The 25,701-nt window shown below is 39.3% G+C and overlaps 1 protein-coding gene and 1 non-coding gene across 2 annotated transcripts in view; both read left to right on the forward strand.

Moving 5' to 3' along the window:
• The first annotated feature begins 8,819 nt into the window (after positions 1-8,819).
• Positions 8,820-25,701, forward strand: part of ANKRD45 (ankyrin repeat domain 45) — a 51,573-nt gene continuing 34,691 nt past the window's right edge. Inside the window, exons 1-2 of the mRNA XM_003258895.4 lie at positions 8,820-8,859; positions 19,232-19,571. Coding sequence (XP_003258943.2) covers positions 19,247-19,571 — 325 coding nt within the window. The 5' untranslated portion in view covers positions 8,820-8,859; positions 19,232-19,246. The remainder of the gene's footprint in view (positions 8,860-19,231; positions 19,572-25,701) is intronic.
• Positions 18,461-18,564, forward strand: LOC115837812. Its single transcript, XR_004032862.1, has one exon. It is a non-coding gene; the product is annotated as a small nucleolar RNA U13 (small nucleolar RNA).

A 25,701-nucleotide genomic window follows, 5' to 3' on the forward strand; every position in this document is an offset into this window, starting at 1 on the left:
TAGGTGTGTGTCAGTTTTGTCTTGTGCCAGTTTTCAAAGGGAATGCTTCCAGCTTTTTCCCATTCAGTATGATATTGGCTGTGGGTTTGTGATAAATAGCTCTTATTATTTTGAGATACATTCCATCAATACCTAGTTTATTGAGAGTTTTTAGCATAAAGTGCTGTTGAATTTTGTTGAATGCCATTTGTATATCTATTGAGATAATCATGTGGTTTTTGTCATTGGTTCTTTTTATGTGATGGATTCTGTTTAATGATTTGCGTATGTTGAACCAGCCTTGCATCCCAGGGATGAAGGTGACTTGATCGTGGTAGATAAGCTTTTTGATGTGCTGCTTGTTTCGCTTTGCCAGTATTTTATTGAGGATTTTTGCATCGATGTTCATCAGGGATATTGGCCTAAATTTTTCTTTTTTTGTTTTGTCTCTGCCAGGTTTTTGTATCAGGATGATGCTGGCCTCATAAAATGAGTCAGGGAGGATTCTATTTTCTATTGTTTGGAATAGTTTCAGAAGGAATGGTACCAGTTCCTCTTTGTACCTCTGGTAGTATTTGACTGTGAATCTGTGTGGTCCTGGACTTTTTTTGTTTCACCATTTTTGTTTTTTTCTCCCCCTTTAAAAGGTGTGAAATAATAAAGCTCTCTTTCAACTCGTGTTCAGCTCATTTAAGTTTTTTTTCCCCACAGTTATGTTTGTTGTGGTCTGGTGCTAACAATATTTTCTTAAAGGTCTAAAGGAAATGTTTTCTTCCAATGTAATATCCTGTACACTGCAGAAGGTCTTTTCTTTTGCCTTTTGGTAACTGGCCTCACAGATTTTACATCTTATTGAAATAATTCCTATGCCATTATTATTAAGTTTTACTTTGCTTAGGAAAAAAACTGATAATTTTTTTTAAAAAATTAAGGTTATTACATCCATGTATCTTTCTGTATGTGCTTTTAAAGTACTTGTAACATTAAGTTACAGGGATTTGACTCCTGGGTCTAAAATGGACACAAAGCCCTGCTAAATCTTAAACACTGACAGCAGTTAAATCCTCATCTTCAGGTCCCATAGAGGATGCCAATCAAAATAAACTGCATTCCTGAGACAGAGGGCCAGAAATTAACACCATTCAACTCCTCAAGGTCCAGGGACTATTGCGGAAGGGGTGGGTGTGTGAGATTGTAAGGTCCCATTTTAAGACATAAAATAAGTATAGTTTCTCTATAAATTAACCATTAATATCAATGGCACACTGATGCAAGACCAGCATATGAGCCCCTGTGTCAGATTAATATGGTTTGTTTTTTAAGCATTAACCAAAACTTTAATAAAGATTATAAAAGGCTTATGGAAGTTATAGCTTATGATCAAGATTAAAATTTTATATATTGTTTATAAAAATTTGAAAAACAAATTTAATTGACTTCATGTTGTTTTTATTAGAGTTTATTGTTTGGAAAATTGTTTCCTCTCTCAAAATAAAAGTTTTGCACCTTTCTTTTTTTTTTTGAAATCCTTCAGTTATCACTTTGGTTAAATGAATGACTTATTTTACTATGCCTGTGATCCTATTTTGTAATATCAAGTGTTTTAAAGCTTTGATATTTGACAAGCTTTCCAAAATCAAATTATAAATTATGTCTTTTGCTGACCTAATTAATCCTTTAAGACATTCCCGGTTCCTTAAAGTCCAAAAATGACATATTTGGCTTATTTGGTATAAAAATTATATAGGAAGCATTGTCAAACATGAAATAGTGTTTGGTTTTCTTTGGGTTGTATTTGTATAAAGATGTTATTGGCATGTGTTCAAAAATTATGGGAAACTCCTATAATTCTTTTTTTTTTTTTTTTGAGAAGGAGTCTCACCCTGTCACCTGGGGGGAACTCCTATAATTCTAATATGAATTAGTGTACGTTATCAGTAATAATTATTATTTTTATGGTAAATTATTGTGTGCCACAGAGGTAACAAATTTCCTTGTCAATTGTATCTTTATGGCTGCCCTAAAACTTTTGTCATCCATGAATGATTGTTGTTTTATTTTGGTCCTCCTTAAAAGGTGGTTTTATAATCAGCTATAAACTCTAACAGGTGCCCTTGAATGCAGGTTTCTGATTACTTTGGAGATTGTAACATTTGAACAGAGGAAAAACTTTCAGGACTCATGAAGAGCTGAAATGTTTATGACTATCAAGCAGAACAGGAATTAACTGCAGGGACTAAACCAATAGAAGTTTAAAGTAATCTTTTTAACTTTTTGCTTAAAACATTGCTGATCCTTTGTTTTTCAGAGTCAAGAAAACTTTTAAGCTATTTACAGCTTTTAACAGTTAAGTAAAGTGTACTCCTATGAACAAAAGTTGGAGCCTATGTGTTTCTGTCTACCTGGTTTCTACAGAATTTGGAAACTATTTGTGAGTATTCTTATGACAATACAATTATTTGCATAAGTGCCATAAGAATCTTTTTTTCATTTTTAACAGGACACAATTGGAGAAACTGGTTATTTTACCAAGGCTTTGACTAAAATGGTGTGCTTTCATTTAAGGAATCAAACTTGACTTATGGAGCCAATACAAGCCCCTTGGAAAAATTGGCCTCATACCTTTTTCTACACAGTCCCTTTACAGGGTTCCTCACCTGTGGTAAGTAAAGAATGTCACTTTGTGACAGGCCCAAGAGCCCCAAGTTTATCTTGGAACATCAAGAGGACAGGAATTCACCCAACTCATAGGTATTTGATGGTACAAATCCATGGCTGGGCTTGGCTTTAAAAAAGTCATATCTGAGATTCCTTCTATGGACTAAAGTTCCATTAAAGCCAATTTAAATGCCTATGTAAAATAACATTATTCTTGATACATTGTATACAAATAATCAGGTGAAGGGTAATAAAGCAAATCAGTCTTACCATGATTTGTCTTTAATAAAAATGGGAAACTGGATAAAGAACTATAGTACACCCTTTGTTAGATTCTAGTCTTGCCTATTGTTTTTCAATTTTTATTATTTTCTACAGTTTGGACTGAATTCTAATTCTAATTTTTCTTTTTGAGACAGAGTCTCCCTCTGTTCCCCAGGCTGGAGTGTAATCACATGATCTTGGCTCACTGCAACCTCCGCCTCCTGGGTTCAAGCAATTCTCCTGCCTCAGCCTCCTAAGTAGCTGGGATTACAGGCACCTACCACCATGCCTAGCTAGTTTTTTGTATGTTTAGTAGATACGGGGTTTTGCCATGTTGGCCAAGCTGGTCTCAAACTCCTGACCTCAGGTGATCCACCTGCCTCGGCCTCCCAAAGTGCTGGGATTACAGACATGAGCCACTGTGACTGGCCTGAATTCTAATTTTTCTTGGCTACAAGCCTGCAAAATAATGTTTTCAATTTTTTCCTTCGTTTTTCTCCATTTTTCCTAATTTGGAGTCACTGAAAACTAAGCTATACTTTTTTTAAAGCCCTGCAGACTGAAGCTAAATAACTTAAACTTCAGAGGAAAATAATGGCAACCTATTTACGTACATACGACACTTTCATACCTGCCTAGTAATGTATGGATTTCAGAGCAATATGGCGTATATTGATTTTCCAGGATCATTCTTTTGTTTGTTGTTGCTTTTCTTCGTTCCTTCCCCTATTTTCTCTTCATAGGACACAAGACTTCACAACCTTCTAAAAATGAGCTTTCCTAATAACGTGGGACCTATCAGTCTAGGAATAAACCATCCTAGCCATAAGAGATCAGACAAAACCTGAGACCAGAGACTCATTTTCTTTTAATATGCTTTCTCCAAAAAATTTTTAAAAAGTGGGGAAATGTGAAAGGAAAATGTCTTGGGTCCCTAAAATCACTAAGCTAAAGGGAAAAGTCAAGCTGGGAACTGCTTAGGGCAAACCTGCCTCCCATTCTATTCAAAGTCACCCCTCTGCTCACTGAGATAAATGCATATATGATTGCCTCCTTTGGAGAGGCTAATCAGAATGCAACCATCTGTCTCTTATGTATCTGTGACCTAGAAGCACCCCCTACCTCCAATCCCCCTGCTTCCAGTTGTTCCACCTTTCCAGACTGAACCAATGTTCATCTCACATATGTTGATTAATGTCTCATGTCTTCTTAAAATGTATGAAACCAAACTGCTCTAACCACCTTGGGGACTGCTCTAACCACCTTGGGCACATGTTATCAGGACCTCCTGAGGCTGTGTCATGGGTGTGCATCCTCAACTTTGGCAAAATAAACTTTCTAAATCAACTGACACCTGTCTCAGATTTTTGAGGTTCACAAAAGCATGGTGAATGTGGAAAAAAAAAAAAAGCCAAAAATATCCCCATCCCAAAAGAACAATGAAGGTGGGCCGAGTGCAGTGGCTCATACCTGTAATCCCAGCCCTTTGGGAGGCTGAGGCAGGAGGATCACTTAAGGCCAAGAGTTGGAAACCAGCCTGGGCAACATGGCAAAACCCTGTCTCTACAAAAAATACAAAAATTTAGCTGGGCATGGTGGTGGGTGCCTGTAGTCCCAGCTATTTGGGAGGCTGAGGTGGCAGGATCACCTAAGCCTGGGGAGAATGAGGCTACAGTGGGCCGTGATCACACCACTGCACTCCAGCCTGGGTGACAGAGTAAGATGCCATATCTAGAAAAAGAAAAGAAAGGTTCCTTCACAGAAAATGGGAGTTCACTAACCAGAAAAGGAGGGCCCAGCGGGTGAAAACCATGGGTGTTCACTATTTCATTCTCCTCAACTGTAGAGATTAGCTACATGGAGAAATAATTCTTTAGTTGCACACCAGGGGAGTGGCTTTAATATTATCTAATTATTGCCAGAAAGACTCAAGGCAAATTATTTTGAAATAAAGTTGTTATTTTTGGCAGATTTTCTCTAGTATTTAATTAGCATATAGCTAACAAGTAGCAGTCCTCTGGTGTTTTAAACCAGACTGACCTAGGTACAAATCCTGGTTTGGCCCTATTAGCTGTGTGGTCTTAGGTAGGTGACTCAACCTTCTGAAGTGTCAGTTTCAAGAATAATAATACCACTTTCTTATAGCAACTTATAGAGTTGCTATAAGGATTAGAGATAATTTATATGAATCACTTAACACAGTACTCAGCATACAATAGGCTTTCAAACAACAAGACGTAGCACATTAAGTTACCTTGGAGTAACTTTTTCAACTAGTTGATCCAGGTTTTTCATCAGAAATTGACATTGTACAACAGACATGACTCTTAGTCTATGAAGTACAGAAATATGGCAGGGTGTGGTGGTTCATGCCTGTAATCCTAGCACTTTGGGAAGCCAAGGCAGGTGGATCACCTGATATCATGAGTTCGAGACCAGCCTGCCCAACATGGTGTAACCCCATCTCTACTAAAAAATTACAAAAATTAGCAAGGCGTGGTGATGCGTGCCTGTAATCCCAGCTACTTGGGAGGCTGAGGCCGGAGAATCGCTTGAACCCAAGAGGCGGAGGTTGCAGTGAGCCGAGATGACACCACTGCACTCAAGCCTGGGTGACAGAACAAGACTCCATCTCAGAAAAAAAAGAGGTATAGAAATATAGTTTTTTATACAATAATTTCTATTCTGAGGGCCTATTCTCCTATGTTGGAAAAAACTAATTTCAATCGTTTCGGAAACCTCTCACCTACCATAATTTTCTGGAGGGGATCTAATTTCTGGGGGGTTTGAATAGTGCTTAATCATTTGCTGCTTAAGCTGTCTGTTCACCAGGCCTTCACTGTCTTACCTGGACCTCCATCATTAATACCCACAGGTTATTGCTGAGATGTCTCTTACACATGGGCACTTGGCCCCTTCAAATCCAGTGGCTCTTTCCAATACTCTCAGGTCAAGCTTGCAGGGGGTGTGGCTAAGAGAGGATGTCATGGGAGTCTTTCTGCTGCATCTAGGCCACACTCTTGCCATGAATCTCCTGTTTCTAACCTGGTCTGCCTAGATGCATCACGCAGCTGTTTCTGACCTGGAGTTCAAGTGGAGCTCAGGGCATCTTTGCTTTTAGGTCTCAAACCTATTGTGTCTTACTACCTTTCTAATATTAGCATTCAGAGCACTAAAAAATAATCTTTAAAAACTCTATTTAATTTTTAGTTGTCTAATTCCACTTCAGACTTTCAAGAAACAGTTATATTTGGGAATTCTTCATATCCCCTGAAGATTAATGAAAAACAGAATCATGTACAGTTTGGTACAGTTATGTATCATAAGTCATCTTCCATCCAGATATTAAAAAACAAACACTATGAAAAAATAGCATGTTAAAACTGAAATAACTAAAATTAGCCTTACTCTTCATCACCTTCAGTAAGAAATGATTGTTGAGTAGAGCAAATGTGTTGTACAGTGACTGCAGGAGCAAGCTTGCAACTGACAGATTATTTTTCCTGTCTATAATGTCAAACTCTAAAATTTTTATTACCACAACTTATTTGAACATGAAAAATTTAATAATTATATTTGAAAAAATTCAAATTTATTCTTGTATTTCAGAAGTTCAGATTTATGATGGTGTTACTCGTGGTGAATCTGTATGGGTCTGCAGCTGCCTGAATTCTTGCCTCACAAGAAAGAATCTGACTGAGGGGCATAAGGCAGAAGAAGAGATCAAGGCAAGTTTTAGAGCAGGAGTGTAAGTTTATTAAAAAGCTTTTGGGCAGGAATGAAAGGAAGTAATGTACACTTGGAAAGGGCCAAGTGGGTGACTTTGAGAGATCAAGTGCAGTTTGACCTTTGACTTAGGGTTTTTTTTTTTTTTTTTGAGATGGAGTCTCGCTCTGTCACCCATGCTGGAGGGCAGTGGTGTGATCTCGGCTCACTGTAACCTCCGCCTCCCGGGTTTACGTGATTCTCCTGCCTCATCTTCCCAAGGAGCTGGGACTACAGGCGCGTACCACCACGCCCAGCTATTTTTTTTTCTTTTTTTGTGTGTGTGTATTTTTAGTAGAGATGGGGTTTCACTGTGTTAGCCAGGATGGTCTTGGTCTCCTGACTTCGTGATCCGCCAGCCTTGGCCTCCCAAAGTGCTGGGATTACAGGCATGAGCCACCGTGCCCGGCCTTAGGGTTTTATATGGTGTCATACTTCTGGGGTCTTGCGTCCCTTCTCCCCTTATTCTTCTCTTGGGATGGGCTATCCACATGTGCAGTGGCCTGCTAGCACTTGGGAGAAGAGCATGTGCAGTTTGTTTACTGCAGTTCTATGCATGATCACTTGAGGCATTCTTCTCTTACCAGTTGAATGTACCCAAGAAGGTCATATACCAGTTAAACTCCACCATTTTGACTCTTAATTTGTATCCTTGAGCCTACTCACCTGTAAGAAGTACTTTTTAAGTGGTCCATTTTCAGAAAACAGGCACCGGCAAATCTGGGCAGCTCCCTTGCAGATGTGACAAGCCGCATGCTACAGACATCTGGGAAGAGTGATAAGACTCACAGAAGTCAGAGGGGAGGGAGAAAAAAATATAGGGGGTGGGGTGGCTAATCCATAAAAGGAAAGAAAGTTTTGTCATTGGGAAATCAAAACTTAAAGTGGTGAAGGAGACAAGATGTAACCTTATAAGGGGATAATGAAACTTGTGCAACGGTGGGGAAGATTGTAACCCCATAGTACTCAGCCTATGAGGAACCAGGGTAGGGTCTTGCACACTGGGTGATAAATTCCTTGTTGAAACTTCACTGGGTGTGCCTGCTCACCAGACACCCAATCTTGCAAGACCGTTATTAAAAAGTCTCTCTTTTGCTCTTCTTCATGCCTCTAAGTCCATTCTTTGGGTTTGGACAGGTGAGTGTGTTTCTCATATCACCTAACTCCTAAGATCTTATGGGGAAGCTGCTGATAACCAGTTTCAGATGTTTTCTATCTATTGGGAGAGTGCCTTTTCCTGGCATTGGCTGCAACCAATTATTATTTTAGAGAGACAGTTAACAACTGCCTATCACCTGATGGTCGCCTGACATTCCTGGTGGGGGATAGAGGAGCCTGCTCTGCTCATGCCTGACTACCTACTGTAACAACGGTGAAATTTTGCTTGGGCCTTAGGTCAAATATTCATTTCAAAACTAGGCTATTCGAACTTCAGCACAAATGTTCAGAGCCCCTCTAAAACATTCACCTACTCCTTAATGGACTCCTGGTAGAAACAGTAAAGAAATGAGTATTTTCCTTCACACCTGCCTTCAGCACAAAAACTTCCCTGTTTTCACTATGTGATTCATGTGAACATTGATATAATTGCTAGGTATGCCTGGCCCTTCCCTGCTGGTTTTCTTTCGAACCCCTTGTCCCTCCACCTCCATTGCTTCCCCCCTTTTAAAGTTGTGTTTTGCATCTTGAATTTCTGAATCAAGAGGGATATAGTCTCCAAATTTCTTCCGCTCCTAAGGTAGTTTGGCACTTGTGAGGTCGCCTGAAACAGTCCTTTGCTGGTGACAATGACCATAAACCATGAGAGAAAGATATCCAATAACTAGAAAATTAAGCAAGGGGTTATTCATACAATCTTTTGTAGTTTTTAGAATGCAACCTCATATTTCCAGAAAATTCTTTCGTTTAAAAGCCAAAGATAAGACAGGCCAACCACCAATATGCACAACTTATTTTTAAACTGTAAAACAAATACTGTATAACAGAAAATTTACAAAACAAAGAAAAAACCGACACGCCACCCAGAGACTGAAATTATCTAGATAATTCCTGGCTGTTTTCCCCTCTGGCTTCCTGTGCCTTTGCAACCAAGAATAACCTTCCCGCGCTGCCGGAACCACGGCGCAGGGGGAGGCGCTGCCTCGCGCGTTGCGCCGTTGCCATGGTAACCGAGGAGGCTGGGGCCCAAGTGTGGTGAGTCTAGGGGTCCTGGCGCCGTGGGCTAGGGTGGGCACTCGGTGAGGAGTGCGAGGGGATAGACGGACATCTTCCCTCCAGGCTGCTCGGGCAGGGCTGGAGGGGAGTGGGCTTAAATCTCAGCGTCCTCACACTGCTTCTGTCCAGAGCTTTGCGCACCAGTCCCCTACCCCGCCTGCAGCCGCGAGGGAATCGCAGAAGGTCCCCAGGGAATTCAGGCCGGAAGAGCAAACTCTGGTGCCCTGAAGTGTCCGTTGCCCCCTCGCTGGATCTCCTGGATCACCTGGCGGCGCTGCCACTTTCTGTATCCTGTTCCTCAGGCCTTCTCTTTGTTTAACCCTGTGTGCCCAGGGCTGCCCTTGGGGTCCTTCTCCTTGAGCTGGGACTTAAAATCCTTAAGGGACTACATTTTTTTTTTTTTTGAAGAAAAAAATCAGTTGGCTTAAAAGGCACATTAGGATCTACTCCTCTATCACAACTTCAGGCTGCGTCGCCTGCCTCCTTGCCCTTTGTTTATGTTCTTCCCGTTACCTGGATTGTCCTTTTTTCCTTCCTTTTAAGACTCCTACTCTTCAATATCGAGGTTTCACCTCTTTTGGGAAACCTTTCTGAGACCGCCACCCAGAATTGAATGTAGATGTCCACGTTTTTACTCTCAAAGCACTCTTTGCCTACCTCCATTGAATCCCTGATCTCACTCTGTCATTGCTGATTTACTTGTGTCTTCCCTACTAAAATGTGAGAGCCTGTGGGGTAGGGGCTATGACCTATGTGATTTTCTATAGTGGGTGCCTCAAAAGCAATCACATTCTATAGGTAAAAAGAAAAGTTTATAGATTTTTATACACTTATTTAGTAAGGCAGACCAGGTGCTATCCTCATTTCAGAAAAGTCAGATAATTAGTAACAGAATCAAGACTAAAGCAATGCCATTCTGCCTTCATAGTTCCAGCCTTCCCTCTTCCCTCCCATGCTCATATTCTCTGTGAAACTTGAGTTATATGTAGCAAGGTTACAATTTTGATGTATGTTATTACTTTTGTGGGCAAAGAAAATGTAATTTATTTTTGTATATGACCGTTCTGGTTCCTTTCACGAACATTTACTTATTATTAGGAAAGAATCTAAATGTCCGATTGGTTTTAAAGTTTAGCTCAATCTAGAATTGATTTCTTTGGCTAGTGTTTAATTTCTCTTATATACAAATATTTAGGTTCTCAGGTATCTTCTTGAATTCTTTCCTTGAGATGGTGCCCTGGCTATGTGGATGGCTCACGGAATCAGTTATGGGGACGTGTCAGGGTCCCTTTGCCTTCCCTTGGCTCTGCGGGGTGATGTTCCTGGTATACCGAGTGCTCCCTGCCCTATGGCTTTCTTGGTTCTAACCTTTGGCTTATATACCTTGTGAACAGGTCTCTCCTGGTTTTGTCAGGACTCAGTAGAGCTCCCTGGCTCACTCAATTGCACTAAGTTCCTGCTGTGACTTCCCTTCAGCCCTGACTGGAGTGGTTTGCACCACAGCCCTCCCTCCCTGCAAAGCCTCCTTGCCCTGCTATAGTAATTGAGTAGGGCAAGCATCCTGCAAGACTTTCCTATTTCTAGGTCTCATGTATATCCTAAGGCAGTGCCCTCAAACTTTGTTGTCTCAGGACTCCATTTTGCTCTTAAGAAATGATCCCGAAGAGCTTTCCTTTATGTGAGTTATGTCTTTTAATATAGTATTAGATATGTTGTAAGAATTAGAAATTAAACTGAGGATTTAAAAAATGTTTATTAATTCCTTAAAAAATAAATTCACATGTTAACATAATTATATATTTCTCATAAAAATATTTTCCAGAACAAAAGAATTAGTTAGAAAGTGGCATTATTTTACATTTCTGCAAATGTCTTTAATTTCTGGCTTAATGGGAGACAGATTCTTATGTCTGCTTCTGCAGTCTGTTGCAATATGTTGTTTTGAAATATGTAAAGAAAATTCCTCCTTACATAGATATATAGTTGGAAAAGGGAAGAGTATTTTAATAGCTTTTTCAGATAATTGTGCACATTTTTGTGACTCCACCAAAACTCTGCAAGTGGTAGTTTCTTTTTCTTTTTTTTTTTTTTTTAAGACAGGGTCTCACTCTGTTGTGCCAGGTTGGAGTGCAGTGGGGTGATCTCGGCTCACTGCAACCTCTGCCTCCCGGGTTCCAGCGATTCTTCTGCCTCAGCCTCCTGAGTAGCTGGGACTACAGGCGCCTGCCACCACACCTGACTAATTTTTTTGTGTGTTTTTAGTAGAGACGGGGTTTCACCATATTGGCCAGGCTGGTCTTGAACTCCTGACCTTGTGATCTGCCCACCTCAGCCTCCCAATATGCTGTGATTACAGGTGTGAGCCACTGCTCCTGGCCACAAGTGGTAGTTTCTTAAAGGCTAGTTGCAGTGTGGAATCTGAAGCCATGTCAATGAACTTTTCATACTGTGTTACATTAAAATCTATTGATCAGTCTTATACTTTGGATCTTTTACCCATGCTCTATATTGTAACATAATGGAAAATGGCAGGGGGAGCGAAGCTGATTTTGTAAAGGAGAAAAGCAGTCATTCAAATCAAGCAAAATGTTGCTTTATTTAGTTATACCAATTTTCCAAATGTTAACATGTTTCATTCTGTAATATTTTTAAAAGCCCACTTTCATTAATATCATCTCTAATCTCATCATAAAAGTATTGGGAAGTCATTGGCCAACACATGGCCAATACGAGTTTTCTAAATTGCAAATTGCAGCTGGGCATGGTGGCTCACACTTGTAATCTCAGCATTTTGGGAGGCTGAGGTGGGAGGATCACTTGAGGTTGAGACCAGCATGGGCAACATAGCCAGACCCCCTGTCTCTACAGAAAAATTAAAAAATTAGCCTGGTGTGATGGCACGCATCTATAGTCGCAGCTACTTGGAAGGCTGAGTTGGGAGGATTGCTTGAGCCCAGGAGTTCAGGCTGTAGTGAGTCGTGATGGCATCACTGCACTTCAGCTTGGGTGACAGAGTGAGATCTTGTCTAAAAAAAAAAATGCTATTTGTATTAGAGTTCTTCAGAGAAACAGAATCAATACAATATATATAGTCCTCTGTATCTGTGGATTAAACCAGCCTTGGATCTAAAATATTTGGAAAAAACATGGATGGTTGTGTTTGTACTAAACGTATACAGACTTTTTTTCTTGTCATTATTTCCTAAGCAATACAGTATAACAACTATTTACATAACATTTACATTGTATTAGGTATTATAAGTAATCTGATTTAACAATATATGGGATGATGTGCGTAGGTTATATGCAAATATTACACCATTTTATATAAGGCACTTGAACATCCATGGATTTTGGTATCTACAGGGGTGGAGGGTTCCTGAATCAATCCCCCCATGAATACTGAGGGACAACTGTGTATATGAATAAATATAGAATAATTTATTATAAGGAATTGGTTCATGTGATTATGGAGGCTGAGAAATTTCAAGATCTGCATTCAGCAAGCTGGAGATCCAGGAGAGCCATTTGTGTAGTTCCAATCCAGGTCTGAGGTCCTGAGAAACAGGAAAGCTGTTAGTATAAGTTCTAGTCCCAGCCTGGGCCTGAAGGCAGATGCCCAGCTTGAAATTAGGCAGAGAGAGTGAATTCTCCCTTTCTTAATCTTTTGTTGTATTCAGGCCTAGTTATTTTTCATAAACTATTTTTTTTTGTTAACAGGTAATGTGTTTAAGACGAATTAATATGTACTTTATTTATGGTTTTTTGTTGTTGTTTTTTGGAGACAGGGTCTTGCTCTGTCATCCAGGCTGGAGTGCAGTGGCGTGATTGTAGCCCACTGCAACCTCTGCCTCCTGGGGTCAGGTGATTCTCTTGCCTCAACCTCCCAAGTATCTGGGACCATAGGCATGTGCCCCCATGCTCAGCTATTTTTTTTTCTGTATTTTTTGTAGAGATGGGGTTTCGGTGTGTTGCCCAAGCTGGTCTCGAACTCCTGAACTCAAGTGATCCACTCACCTCAGTCCCCCAAACTGCTGGGATTACAGGTATGAGCCACTGTACCCGGCCTCAGTTTTAATTTCTAATATAAATATTAATTTAGATATAACCCACATAAACAAAAATTCCCTGGGGTTCTCAATTTTTAAGACTGTAAAGAGCCCTGAGATCAAAGAATTTGAGAACCACTGCCCTAATTATGTTGGTTCTGGGCTGATATAGAAATTAAGCTCCATTCAAGGATATAACAAGAGTAGCTGTGAATATTCTGGACCAAATCATAGTTCAAGATTTGATCTAGTTTGTCTTCATATCTTTGAATTAACCTGGGATCAGACTGATCTCTAGATGTGGAATAATATGTTGGTAATCAAGTGTCTGGTGGTGGTAGGGTAGAAAATTACTTATTCATACCCTGCATAGGAATAAACTATGGCATATTCAAAAAGAAGAGCTGGGTGTGGTGGCATGGGCCTGTAGTCCTAGCTACTTGGGAGGTGGAGGCAGGAGGATTGTGAGCCCAGCTACTAAGGATCCAGGGCAGGAGGATAGCTTGAGCCCAGGAGTTCAAGACCAGCCCGTGCAATATAGCAAGACCTTGTTTTTTGTTGTTGTTGTTATTGTTGTTTTTTTTTTATAAAAAGAAAGAAAATCAGTAGCATTACCATCTTTTCTTTTGCTTCATGGATGATTTTGCTAGAGGTTTGATGATGACTTAATAATGATGATGGTAGCTTCTATTTACTAAATGTTCCCCATGTGCTTGGCATGTACACCATCTAATTTATTTTAATTCTTAGAACAATCATAGACTAGGCTCTAGTGTTATTCCTACAAGAGAGTAGGTAAATTACCCAGTATTATGCAGCTAATAAATTGCGGGATTGGATTGTGAACCCAAGTCTTTCTGACTCCAAAACCCATTGCTCTTGGCTACAAAAAAAAGCACTGGGAATTGCAAGCTTGACTTTAAGAGTTACTGAATATATATGACTTGTTAAGAATTGTGGTAAGTCTGAAAGTAATACAAAGAAATGTAAAGCTTGATTCCTGCACCCAGCAAGTTTACAACCTAATTGGATAGATTACGTACTTGAAACAATTAGAAAATAATATAATATCATATTTGGTAAGTTGTATTGTATAGACTATACATAATGGCCTTTGGAGTTCAGAATATTGAGAGGCCAGTGTGCACTCAAGAAAGGAATTAAGGAAAGTCTTAGGAAGAAAGTGGGTTTATAGCTTGGCCTAAATAGGATTTGGGTAGTTGGAATATAGGAGATGTAAAGCTATTCTAGGTCTCATAGCGGGAATACCTGTGAAACAAAAATCTTCAAGGTCTCATGGCTGGGTCCCTGGTGTTCCACTGAAAGGCATTCCAAACACATCCTGCCTCTATTCTCTAAGGTTTGAATATGGATATCTTTAGCAGAAATATTTCAAAAGATTACAACTACTATTAATAGAGTGACAAAATTATTGTCTAATAATAACGGACACTTTTGAGAGTGAAAGTAGATGCTATTAAAAATTATACCAGGAAAACAGATATAACGGGAAATGTCCTGCATACATTGGGACATATGTCACCCAAGCTATTAACCATAAACACAAGCTGTTTAACTTCTGTTAGAGTCCTTCTTGTTGATTTCCTGGTATAGTCTCCATAGTGCTTATTCAGGACTCATGTTTTTACACACTGTGGGTTGTATCCCATTTAGTGGGTCATGCAGTCAGTTTAGTAGGTGGCACCCAGCTTTAAAAAAATAGAATGGGACAAAAAACAGTGATATGTTACCTGTAGTAAAGAGAAATATTGCTTTGTTTTAAAAAGAAATATATATGTACAAATATAGCCATATATGCCTCATATCCAGGATAAAATTGTCCATTGTTACCAAACAATAAATTATGTGGATACTCTATTGATAGTAGTTACATATATTTACATATAAAATTAAAATGTCATAAACTATGTATTATAACAGAAATAATTTATACAAGATATAAAATATATGTATTTGAAGAGAACAACCACCTCATGATCTAAATTATCCTTTCAGGCTCCAGCTATTATGCTTGAAATCCAGTGAGAAGGAATTAAGCATTCCTGGAATTTGCAGTCTATATATCTGCTTACATCTTATCGCTTACTATTTGGACATGTGGCCACACCAGTATTACAAGACAGATTGGAAAATAGTCTTATTCCACCATAAAGATCAGTTTAAAAAAAAGCCTTGTTAAAAGAAAAGAGGGTGGGGTTCTATTCCAAAAGAAAAGAGGGTGGGGTTCTATTCCAAAAGAAAAGGAGATGAGATTTTGGGGAAGACAACTAGTAATTACTGGGAGGCTGAAAATGAGGAAATCAAGGGAACTGTGGAGGATCAGACCACAAAAACCACAGTATGTTCTCATAGCAGGCAGTTTGATCAGCATACTATTTCTGTCGCTTGTGATGAGTGCCCTTCAACTAGCCTCATTTCCTTGTATCCCTTGTTCAAGATTCAGGATCACGGGATGGATCCCCTGATGGGCTGAGCTTAAATAATGTGCCTGCCCCCAGGCTTGTGCTGAGAGAGAGAAAAGAAGAATCCTGCTTCTTCGTCTTCCGGTGTGGGAAGTTAGCTATATCTTTTATTAGAATTCTCTGAAACTGAGATAGGAGTGCTTTAAAGAAGGGGTGTGTGTGTGTGTGTGTGTGTGTGTGTGTTGGAAGGGTGGGGAGTTGGATGTCAGACACGAAGAATTATAAGTTTCCACTGTAGTTCTTCTGTAAAATGAAAGAGTTGAACTAAACCATCTCAAATACAAGACATGCACCAAATCTTATGGTTGAGTCATTGTTGATTGGGTAACTCAACTCCCATTTCCAATCCCTGCCTACCTTGCTTGCCTCTATCATAGAGGCTGGAAAATCAAGAAACTTGCTTTCTTCCCCCCCTCTCCTCTTAAAGATGGGGTAGCCACACCACATTGTACAGTCTGGCCTTTGAGATATAACTGGAAGTTTGTTGGGACTTGTTAGAAAAGATTTTTGTTTTGCTTTCCCCTTAAGAGGGTTTGGAAGGATTGATATCACTGGTATCCTCTAGGGGATTTACCCATTCTTCCTGCCATCAATTAAGATGAGATTTCAGGAGTTATAACATGAGGCAAGAGTTGTGAAGATGAAAGTCTGACACACTAAGTATGATGGAGTGATAGAAAGAGATTGGATCTATATTTTTGAGCTGCTGAACCATCTCCATCTTTAAATTTCTCATTATGTGAGAAAAGAATCTCCTACTTTTAAATAGTCAATCTTATTTGGCTTTTGTATTATTTACAGCCAAAGAATTCCTAACAGCTTACAAGCATTATACACATTTACAGAAGGAAGGGATTAACATAGGGTAGTAATAGAGAAGGTTCTAATATTCTACCAATTTAAAATGCATATCACAATGATCTTTCGACTATTATCCTATTTATTTTCTTTACTTCACCATAGCAGTAAATGACAATTTTCTTTTCTTTCAGCACTCTTTAGGACTGTTATTTCTTAAGAACAGGGTCAGAAAACTATGGCCTGTGGACCACCACCTGTTTTGTAAATAACATTTTCTTCAAACACAGCCACACCCATTCATTTGTGTATTGTCTGTAACTACTTTCAAGCAACAACTGCAGAGTTGAGTAGTTAGAATAGAGACAGAGGGCCCGCAAGCCTAAAATATCTGCTCCCTGGCCTTTTACCCCTGCTTTGGAATGCCGTTCCATTTTCCTGTGGCCTTCATAGTCTTTGTCATTCTCTGCAGTCCTACTTCAGTATCACCTTGATTGTTCTTTTTCAAGTTTTTTCTCTTCACTTCCCTGTTATTTCCTAGTGCTTCACCATGTTTATTTCCTTGGAAACACTTATAACAATCTAAAATTATCACTTATTTTTTATTGCCTGTTTCCAATCAGAATATATGCTTCATGATAGGAGGGATCTTTCCTACCTTGTTGAATCCTTAGGATCTAGCATAGTGCTTGGCATAGAGGAAGGAATCCAATAAACACTGAATTATATGAGTGAATAATTAAAGCCCCAATTCACACTAATTTAGACTTCAGTAATAACTGTCTAATTGATTTTTCTTTTTTGCCTCTAGTCTCTTACTCCTCTAATCTGTGTCACTCAGGCTTGTCAGATCAATCTCCTTGAAACCTACTTAGTTCCTAGCACTAAAACCTTCAGCTAACTGTCCTTAATTGCTCCCTGCTCTACCAGTTGCCTACAGAATCAAGTTCAGACTTATTGATGCAATCCCAGCCTCTTTTTAAGAGCAGACTTCTTGCTTATTTTGAATGGCCTATACTTAACCAAATTGGCCAACATGCTCATTCCCAAAAATACCTGTGATCTTTGCTTTGGTGCTTTAACTTAGTTATTCTATCTGGAATTTCCTTCCTTCCGACTTCTGAATGACAGTCTTGCCCATTCTTGATGGCTCAACTTAAATGTTAATATTCTTTACTAAACATATAATTCCCTTTATCATATTTCCCACATCTTGTCTTCTCCCACTACCCTTTATCCCTGGTAAACATGATCTTGAATCTGTGTTCAATGTTGCTTTTTGTCTTTTTTTTCTGTGTAGTGTTACTGCATCTACTTGTATTCCTAAAAAGTCTGTTTAATTGCTTTTCACTTGACAAAAATATATCTTGAGATATATATATATATATATATATAATCTTTTGGATTTACATTTTTCATGTGATATATTGGTAAGATTCATTTATATTGTTCTGTGTCTTACTTACTGCTGTGTGACAAATGAGCCCTAAGCTTGTTAGGTTAAAAACAACACTTGTTCATTATCTCAGTTTCTGTGGGTCAGGAATCTAGGCACAGGTTAGCTGGATCCTCTAATTCAGGATTTCTCATGAAGCTATAATCAAGGTGTTGCCTGAGCCCATAGTCACCTCAAGGTTAACTGGGCCAGATCTACTTCCAAGCTCACTCAGTGGTTGCTGGCAGAATTAAGTTCCTTATGGAATTGGATTAAGAGCCTTGCTTGATTCTTACTGGCTGTTGAACAGAGATCACCCTCAGTTCCTTGAAAGGTGGCCTTCTCCATCACAGCACATGAGAAGACCCAGGGAGAGAATATCAGCAAGACAAAATCACAGTCTATTGTAACTGAATTACAGAATTTACATCCCCTTATTATTGCTGTACTCTATTCATTAGAAGCCAGTCACTAGGTCCAGTCACCTCACATTCAAGGTGAGGAAATTACACGAAGGTATGAATACCAGGAGGCAGGGGTGGGACATTGGGAGCCTTGTCAGAAGTTGCCTACCATATGGCATATCATTGTAATTTATTTCTTTTAACAGTTATATAGCATTTTGTGTGAATATACCAGTTTATGCTCATCTTCTTGGACATTGGTTTTCCCTTCTGGGTTTTTTGCTGTTGTGAACAGTGATGCCACAAACATCTTGTACATAATGAAGAGACTCTGGCACTCTTCTCTGAATCTTTCCCAGTTTAATACTGTGTTCGGACAGACTGAAGCACTATTAAGACATCCTTAGTTAGATCCTTTTGTAATTCATAGGTGTGATTATTGGGTTTTCATGCTCATGTGTGAGAGGTACCTCCTTCAAACCTTGTTACAACACGGGCACATTTCCTGTTTGTTGTGGAAAAAAAAGAGACATCCTTGAATAATTTTATCTGGAATTAATCTTATCGCTTCTAAACTCCCATAGCATTTCTCCCATAGCATTATTATTACTTGTCACCTTTTATTATACTTATTTTGTGCATTTCATATTTTTTCTCTTGAAATAGTAGCTTGTTGAAGGTAGGAAATAAACTTGATTCTGGTTTTCACAATTTACACAGTGCTTTCAGTATGTGTTACTGACTGAATGAATTCTGTTTAAATGTTGGTGCCTAATTTTTAATCTTCATAATCTGGCTCCAGTAACCCAATTATATTTCTCACTTCTCTCAAACAAGGACCCTTATTTAGGCAAGTGGGTCTCTTAGACATTCTTTTTCAATCTCTTCCTAATGAATTTAGATCATACGATCTCTCTCTTCTCCTGTTTCTATTGAATTTATTATTTATTTCACACATTTAACATTTTAGCATATACTTGAGCTATGTTATATGTACCTACTCATAATAGGTACACAATAAACTTTATTAATGGAATTGCTGAAGTATCTTACTTTATAGTTATTTTCAAATAGTTAAGTATTTTTATACCATCTATATTGTCAGTTGACTGAGCAAATAAATAAACAAATACTGATGTGTTTGAGTAGATTTTTATCACTTTTTTATTTTTTTGGTCATAGGTATTTTTGGAGTTAATGGAGTCAGAAGGACCTCCAGAGTCAGAGAGTTCAGAATTTTTCTCACAGCAAGAAGAGGAAGATGAAGAAGAAGCCCAAGAACCAGAGGAAACAGGCCCCAAGAACCCCCTTTTACAACCTGCTCTCACAGGGGATGTAGAGGGTTTGCAGAAGATTTTTGAGGATCCTGAGAATCCTCATCATGAACAGGCCATGCAGCTTCTCTTAGAAGAAGACATCGTTGGGAGAAATTTGTTGTATGCAGCTTGCATGGCTGGGCAAAGTGACGTGATTAGAGCTTTGGCAAAATACGGTGTGAATCTGAATGAAAAAACCACCAGAGGTATTTTGTCTTTTTTCTCTCATCAGTATTACTTATGACTACCTAAAGATGCAATGTAATATCTTTAAGGTTAGATATATTTGATGTGCCTGTTTTATGCTTTACATATATGTGTATATACATCTATATGGGTGTATGTATGTGTATACATGTAAATGTATCAATGTTGATATTACATAGTATGGTATTTCAGAACATAGACTTCACTATTTATTAGCTGTGTGACTTGGCAAGTTACCTGATCTTTTTGTGTATCTGTTTTTCCATCTGCAAAATGGGGATAATAATTATATTTTCCTTATAGGGTATAATGAGGATTAAATAGGATAAAATAAATATTTTAGTGCTTGGCATATCGTAAATTGATATACAGTAAATGTGTAATAATATACTGTTATCTCTTTCCTTTGAAGATTTATTAATTTTTTAGCAATCATTATCTAAGTAGCTTTTTAAATTCAGTAATTATTTTTTCAGATTGCAAATATAATACGTGGTCATGGTAGAAAATTAAAAAAAGATCATCAGCATGATCTTCAGCAAAGAAAGGATATACATTCTCTTCATGCTCACATGGAACATTTAAAAAACATTGATCATATGTTGAGCCATAAAGGAAGTCTTAACAACTATCAAAGTATCTATAGCATATAGTCTTTAATCAGTGACTACAACAAAATAAAATTAAAAAGTAGTAACAAAAAGGTAACTGAAAACTGAAAGCAAGAACGCACTTTATTTATTTTTTATTTTCATTTTTATTTTTTGAGACAGGGTCTCACTCTGTTGCCCAGGCTGGGGTGTAATGGCATGATCTCAGCTCACTGCAACCTCCGCCTCCCAGGTTCAGGTGATTCTCATACCTTAGCTTCCCGAGTAGCTGGGACTACAGGCGTGGGTCACCACGCCTGGCTAATTTTTGTATTTTTTGGTAGAGATGGGGTTTCACCATGTTGGCCAGGCTGGTCTCGATCTCCTGACCTCCAGTGATCCACCTGCCTTGGCCTCCAAAGTGCTGGGATTACAGGTGTGAGCTACTGCATCCAGCCAAGAACACACTTTACATAATCTATTGGTCACAGAAGATATAATGAAAATTATGAAATGTTTAAGTGACAACAGCATCACTCTATGTCTGAACCCATGGGATACAACTAAAATTAAAATTCTAGTATAATACATATATTAGAATATAAGAAACATAAAAAATTTAGTAAACAAAGCATTTGACTGAAGAAATTAGAAAAAGAACAACTGAGTAAACAAAGAAAGTAAAAGAAAAATAATTGAATAAATTAATGACATTGAAAATAAAGAAATAGGCCAGAGGCCAGGTGCAGAGGCTCACACCTATAATCTCAGCACTTTGGGAGGCCGAGGCAAGAGGATTGCTTGAGGTCAGGAGTTCAAGAACAGCCTGGGTGACATGATAAGACCCTGTTTCCGAAAAAAAAAAAAAAAAAAAAAAAGAAGAAAGAAAATAGAAAACAGAATAGATGGAAGGGAAAGGATTGATAATACCAAAATTGGGTTCAGTGAAAATGACAGTTGAAAAACATTTGATTACACACACACACACACACACACACACATGCACACACACACATTGTTGTTCTCTCTCTCTTTTTTTTTTTCTTGAGACAGTCTTGTTCTGTCACCCAGGCTGGAGTGCAGTGGCACAATGTTGGCTCACTACAGCCTCTGCCTCCTGGGTTCAAGCAATTCTCCTGCCTCAGCCTCCCGAGTAGCTGGGATTACAGGCGTGCACCAACATGCCTGGCTAATTTTTGTATTTTTTAGTAGAGAGGGGGTTTTGCCATGTTGGCCAGGCTGGTCTCAAACTCCTGACCCCAGGTGATCCACCTGCCTTGGCCTCCCAAAGTGCTGGGATCACAGGCATGAGTCACTGTGCCCAGCTGAGCTTTGATAATATTAATCAGAGAGAGACAGCACAAATAATATTTGGAGTTGAAAACATAGAATATTAACACAGAAAAAAACCTCGGATGTAAACAAAATCATTAGAGCTAGGTGTGGTGGCTCACACCTGTAATCCCAGCACTATGGGAGGCCAGGGTGGGAGGATAGCTTGAGGCCAGGGGTTTGAGACAAGCCCCCCTACCTCCTGGGCTCAAGCAATGCTCTTGCTTCGGCCTCCCAAAGTGCTGGGATTATAGGCATGAGCCACTGCATCTGGCCTGTGATGAAAGCTCTTAGGGAAATAGGAATAGAAGAAACTTTCCTTAAGGCTGTCTATCAAAAACCTGAAGCGAACTTACCCAACATTGAGTTTTTCAGAAGCATTCTTTATAATCAGAAATAAGACTAAGATATTTGTTATTATGGCTTCCATTTATCATTATAATAGAGGTTCCAGCAAGAGCAGTATGAAGGGTAAGAGAAATAACACAGTATTGTGCTAGAGCCAGCTTTTATGAGCTCTGAAGAACTGATTGTTAAATTTTCAGAGTTCTCGTGAATTGGTTGACATCATGTTGATAGCTATTGAAACTGGCCATGTTGGGCCATACATCACAGTAATTGGCTAATGATACAAATCAGGGCTTTTTTCTCCAGATAACTAGTTATACATTTACCAGCATACTACTGGATACAAAGATTAGAGTATAAGAAACAAAACTATGATTATTCATAGGTACATAGACTTAAATTCAATGGAATCTACTATTAGTGCTAAGAGAGTTTAGAAAGAATATGAACATAAGACCAATATCCCAATCAGCAACTTTCTATATGCCATCAACAACAAGAAAATGTGATACAAATAAAGATCTTATTCATAACAAAATGATAAAGAAACTAGGAATAAGTCTGACAAAAGAATTGTAAGACATGGGTCCATTACAAGATGGCCAAATAGGAACAGCTCCAGTCTGCAGCTCCCAGCGTGATCAACGCAGAAGATGGGTGATTTCTGCATTTCCAACTGAGGTACCTGGTTCATCTCATTGGGACTGGTTGGACATTGGGTGCAGCCCATGGAGGGTGAGTCAAAGCAGGGTGGGGCATCCCCTCACCTGGGAAGCACAAGGGGTCAGGGGATTTCCCTTTCCTAGCCTAGGGAAGCCATGACACACTGTACCTGGAAAAACGGGACATTCCTGCCTAAATACTGTGCTTTTACAACAGTCTTAGCAAATGGCACACCAGGAGATTATATCCTGTGCCGGGCTTGGCGGGTCCCACGCCCATGGAACCTTGCTCACTGCTAGTGCAGCAGTCTGAGATCAACCTGTGAGGCCGCAGCGTGGCAGGGGGATGGGCATCCGCCATTGCTGAGGCTTGAGTAGGTAAACAAAGCAGCCAGGGAAGCTCGAACTGGGTGGAGCCCACCACAGCTCAGCAAGGCCTGCTGCCTCTGTTGACTCCACCTCTGGGGTCAGGGCATAGCTGAACAAAAGGCAGCAGAAACTTCTGCAGAATTAAATGTCCCGTCTGACAGCTCTGAAGAGAGCAGTGGTTCTCCCAGCATGGTGTTTGAGCTCTGAGAACGGACACACTGCCTCCTGACCCCCATATAGCCTAACTTGGAGACACCTCCCAGTAGGGGCCAACTGACACCTCATACAGGTGGGTGCCCCTCTGGGACAAAGCTTCCAGAGGAAGGATCAGGCAGCAATATTTGCTGTTCTGCAATATTTGCTATTCTGCAGCCTCTGCTGGTGATACCCAGGCAAACAGGGTCTGGAGTGGACCTCCAGCAAACTCCAACAGACCTGCAGCTGAGGGACCTGACTGTTAGAAGGAAAACTAATAAACAGAAAGGAATAGCATCAACATCAACAAAAAGGACATCCACAGCAAAACCCCATCTGTAGGTCACCAACATCAAATACCAAAGGTAGATCAAACCGCAAAGATGGGGAGAAACCAGAGCAGAAAAGCTGATAATTCTAAAAACGAGAGCACCTCTTCTCCTCCAAAGGATCACAGCTCTTCACCAGCAATGGAACAAAGCTGGATGGAGAATGACTTTGATGAGTTAACAGAAGTAGGCTTCAGAAGGTCAGTAATAACAAACTTCTCTGAGCTAAAGGAGGATGTTCGAACCCATCGCAAGGAAGCTAAAAACCTTGAAAAAAAGATGAGACAAATGGCTAACTAGAATAAACAGTGTAGAGAAGACTTTAAATGACCTGATGGAGCTGAAAATCATGGCAGAACTACGTGACGCATGCACAAGCTTCAGTAGCCAACTTGATCAAGTGGAAGAAAGGGTATCAGCGATTGAAGATCAAATTAATGAAATAAAATGAGAGGACAAAATTAAAGAAAAAAGAGTAAAAAGAAATGAAGAAAGCCTCTAAGAAATATGGGATTATGTGGAGAGACCAAATCTACGTCTGATTGGTGTACCTGAAAGTGATGGGGAGAATGGAAACAACTTGGAAAACACTCTTCAGGATATTATCCAGGAGAACTTCCCCAACTTAGCAAGGCAAGCCAACATTCAAATTCAGGAAATACAGAGAACACCACAAAGATACTCCTCAAGAAGGGCAACCCCAAGACACATAATTGTCACATTCACCAAGGTTGAAATGAAGGAAAAAATGTTAAGTGCAGCCAGAGAGAAAGGTTAGGTTACCCATAAAGGGAAGCCCATCAGACTAACAGCTGATCTCTTGGCAGAAACTCTGCAAGCCAGAAGAGAGTGGGGGCCAATATTCAACATTCTTAAAGAATTTTCAACCCAGAATTACATATCCAGCCAAACTAAGCTTCGTAAGTAAAGGAGAAATAAAATCCTTTACAGACAAGCAAATGCTGAGAGATTTTGTCACCACCAGGCCTGTCTTGCAAGAGCTCCTGAAGGAAGCACTAAACATGGAAAGGAATAACTGGTACCAGCCACTGAAAAAACATGCCATATTGTAAAGATCATCGATACTAGGAAGAAACTGCATCAACTAACAGGCACAATAATCAGCTAACATCGTAATGTCAGGATCAGAGTCACACATAACAATATTAACCTTAAATGTAAATGCCCCAATTAAAAGACACAGACTGGCAAATTGGATAAAGAGTCAAGACCCATCAGTGTGCTGTACTCAGGAGACCCATCTCATGTGCAGAGACATACATAGGCTTAAAATAACGGGATGGAGGAAGATCTACCAAGCAAATGGAAAGCAAAAAAAAAAAACAAAAAACAAACCCAAGGGTTGCAATCCTAGTCTCTGATAAAACAGACTTTAAACCAACAAAGATCAAAAGAGACAAGGGCATTACATAATGGTAAAGGATCAATTCAACAAGAAGAGCTAACTATCATAAATATATAGACACCCAATACAGGAGCACCCAGATTCATAAAGCAGTTCCTTAGAGACCTACAAAGAGACTTAGACTCCCACACAATAATAATGGGACACTTTAACACCCCACTGTCAACATTAGACAGATCAACGAGACATAAGGTTAACAAGGATATCCAGGACTTGAACTCAGCTCTGCACCAAGCAGACCTATAGACATCTACAGAATGCTGCACCCTGAATCAACAGAGTATACATTCTTCTCAGCACCATATCACACTTATTCTAAAATTGACCACATAGTTGGAAGTAAAGCACTCCTCAGCAAATGTAAAATAACTAAAATCCCAGCAAACTATCTCCCAGACCACAGTGCAATCAAATTAGAACTCAGGATTAAGAAAGTCCCTCAAAACCACACAACTACATGGAAACTGAACAATCTGCTCCTGAATGACTACTGGGTAAATAACAAAATGAAGGCAGAAATAAAGATGTTTTTTGAAACCAATGAGAAAAAAGACACAACATACCAGAATCTCTGGGACACATTTAAAGCAGTGTGTAGAGGAAAATTTATAGCACTAAATGCCCACAAGAGAAAGCAGGAAAGATCTAAAATTAACACCCTAACATCACAATTAAAAGAACTAGAGAAGCAAGAGCAAACATATTCAAAAGCTAGCAGAAGGCAAGAAATAACTAAGGTCAGAGCAGAACTGAAGGAGATAGAGACATAAAAAACCCTTCAAAAAATCAGTGAATACAGGAGTTGTTTTGCGAAGATCCACAAAATTGACAGACCGTTAGCAAGACTAATAAAGAAGAAAAGAGAGAAGAATCAAATA

Source organism: Nomascus leucogenys, chromosome 12 (genome assembly GCF_006542625.1).
Source record: "Nomascus leucogenys isolate Asia chromosome 12, Asia_NLE_v1, whole genome shotgun sequence".
Classification (NCBI taxonomy): Eukaryota; Metazoa; Chordata; class Mammalia; order Primates; family Hylobatidae; genus Nomascus; species Nomascus leucogenys.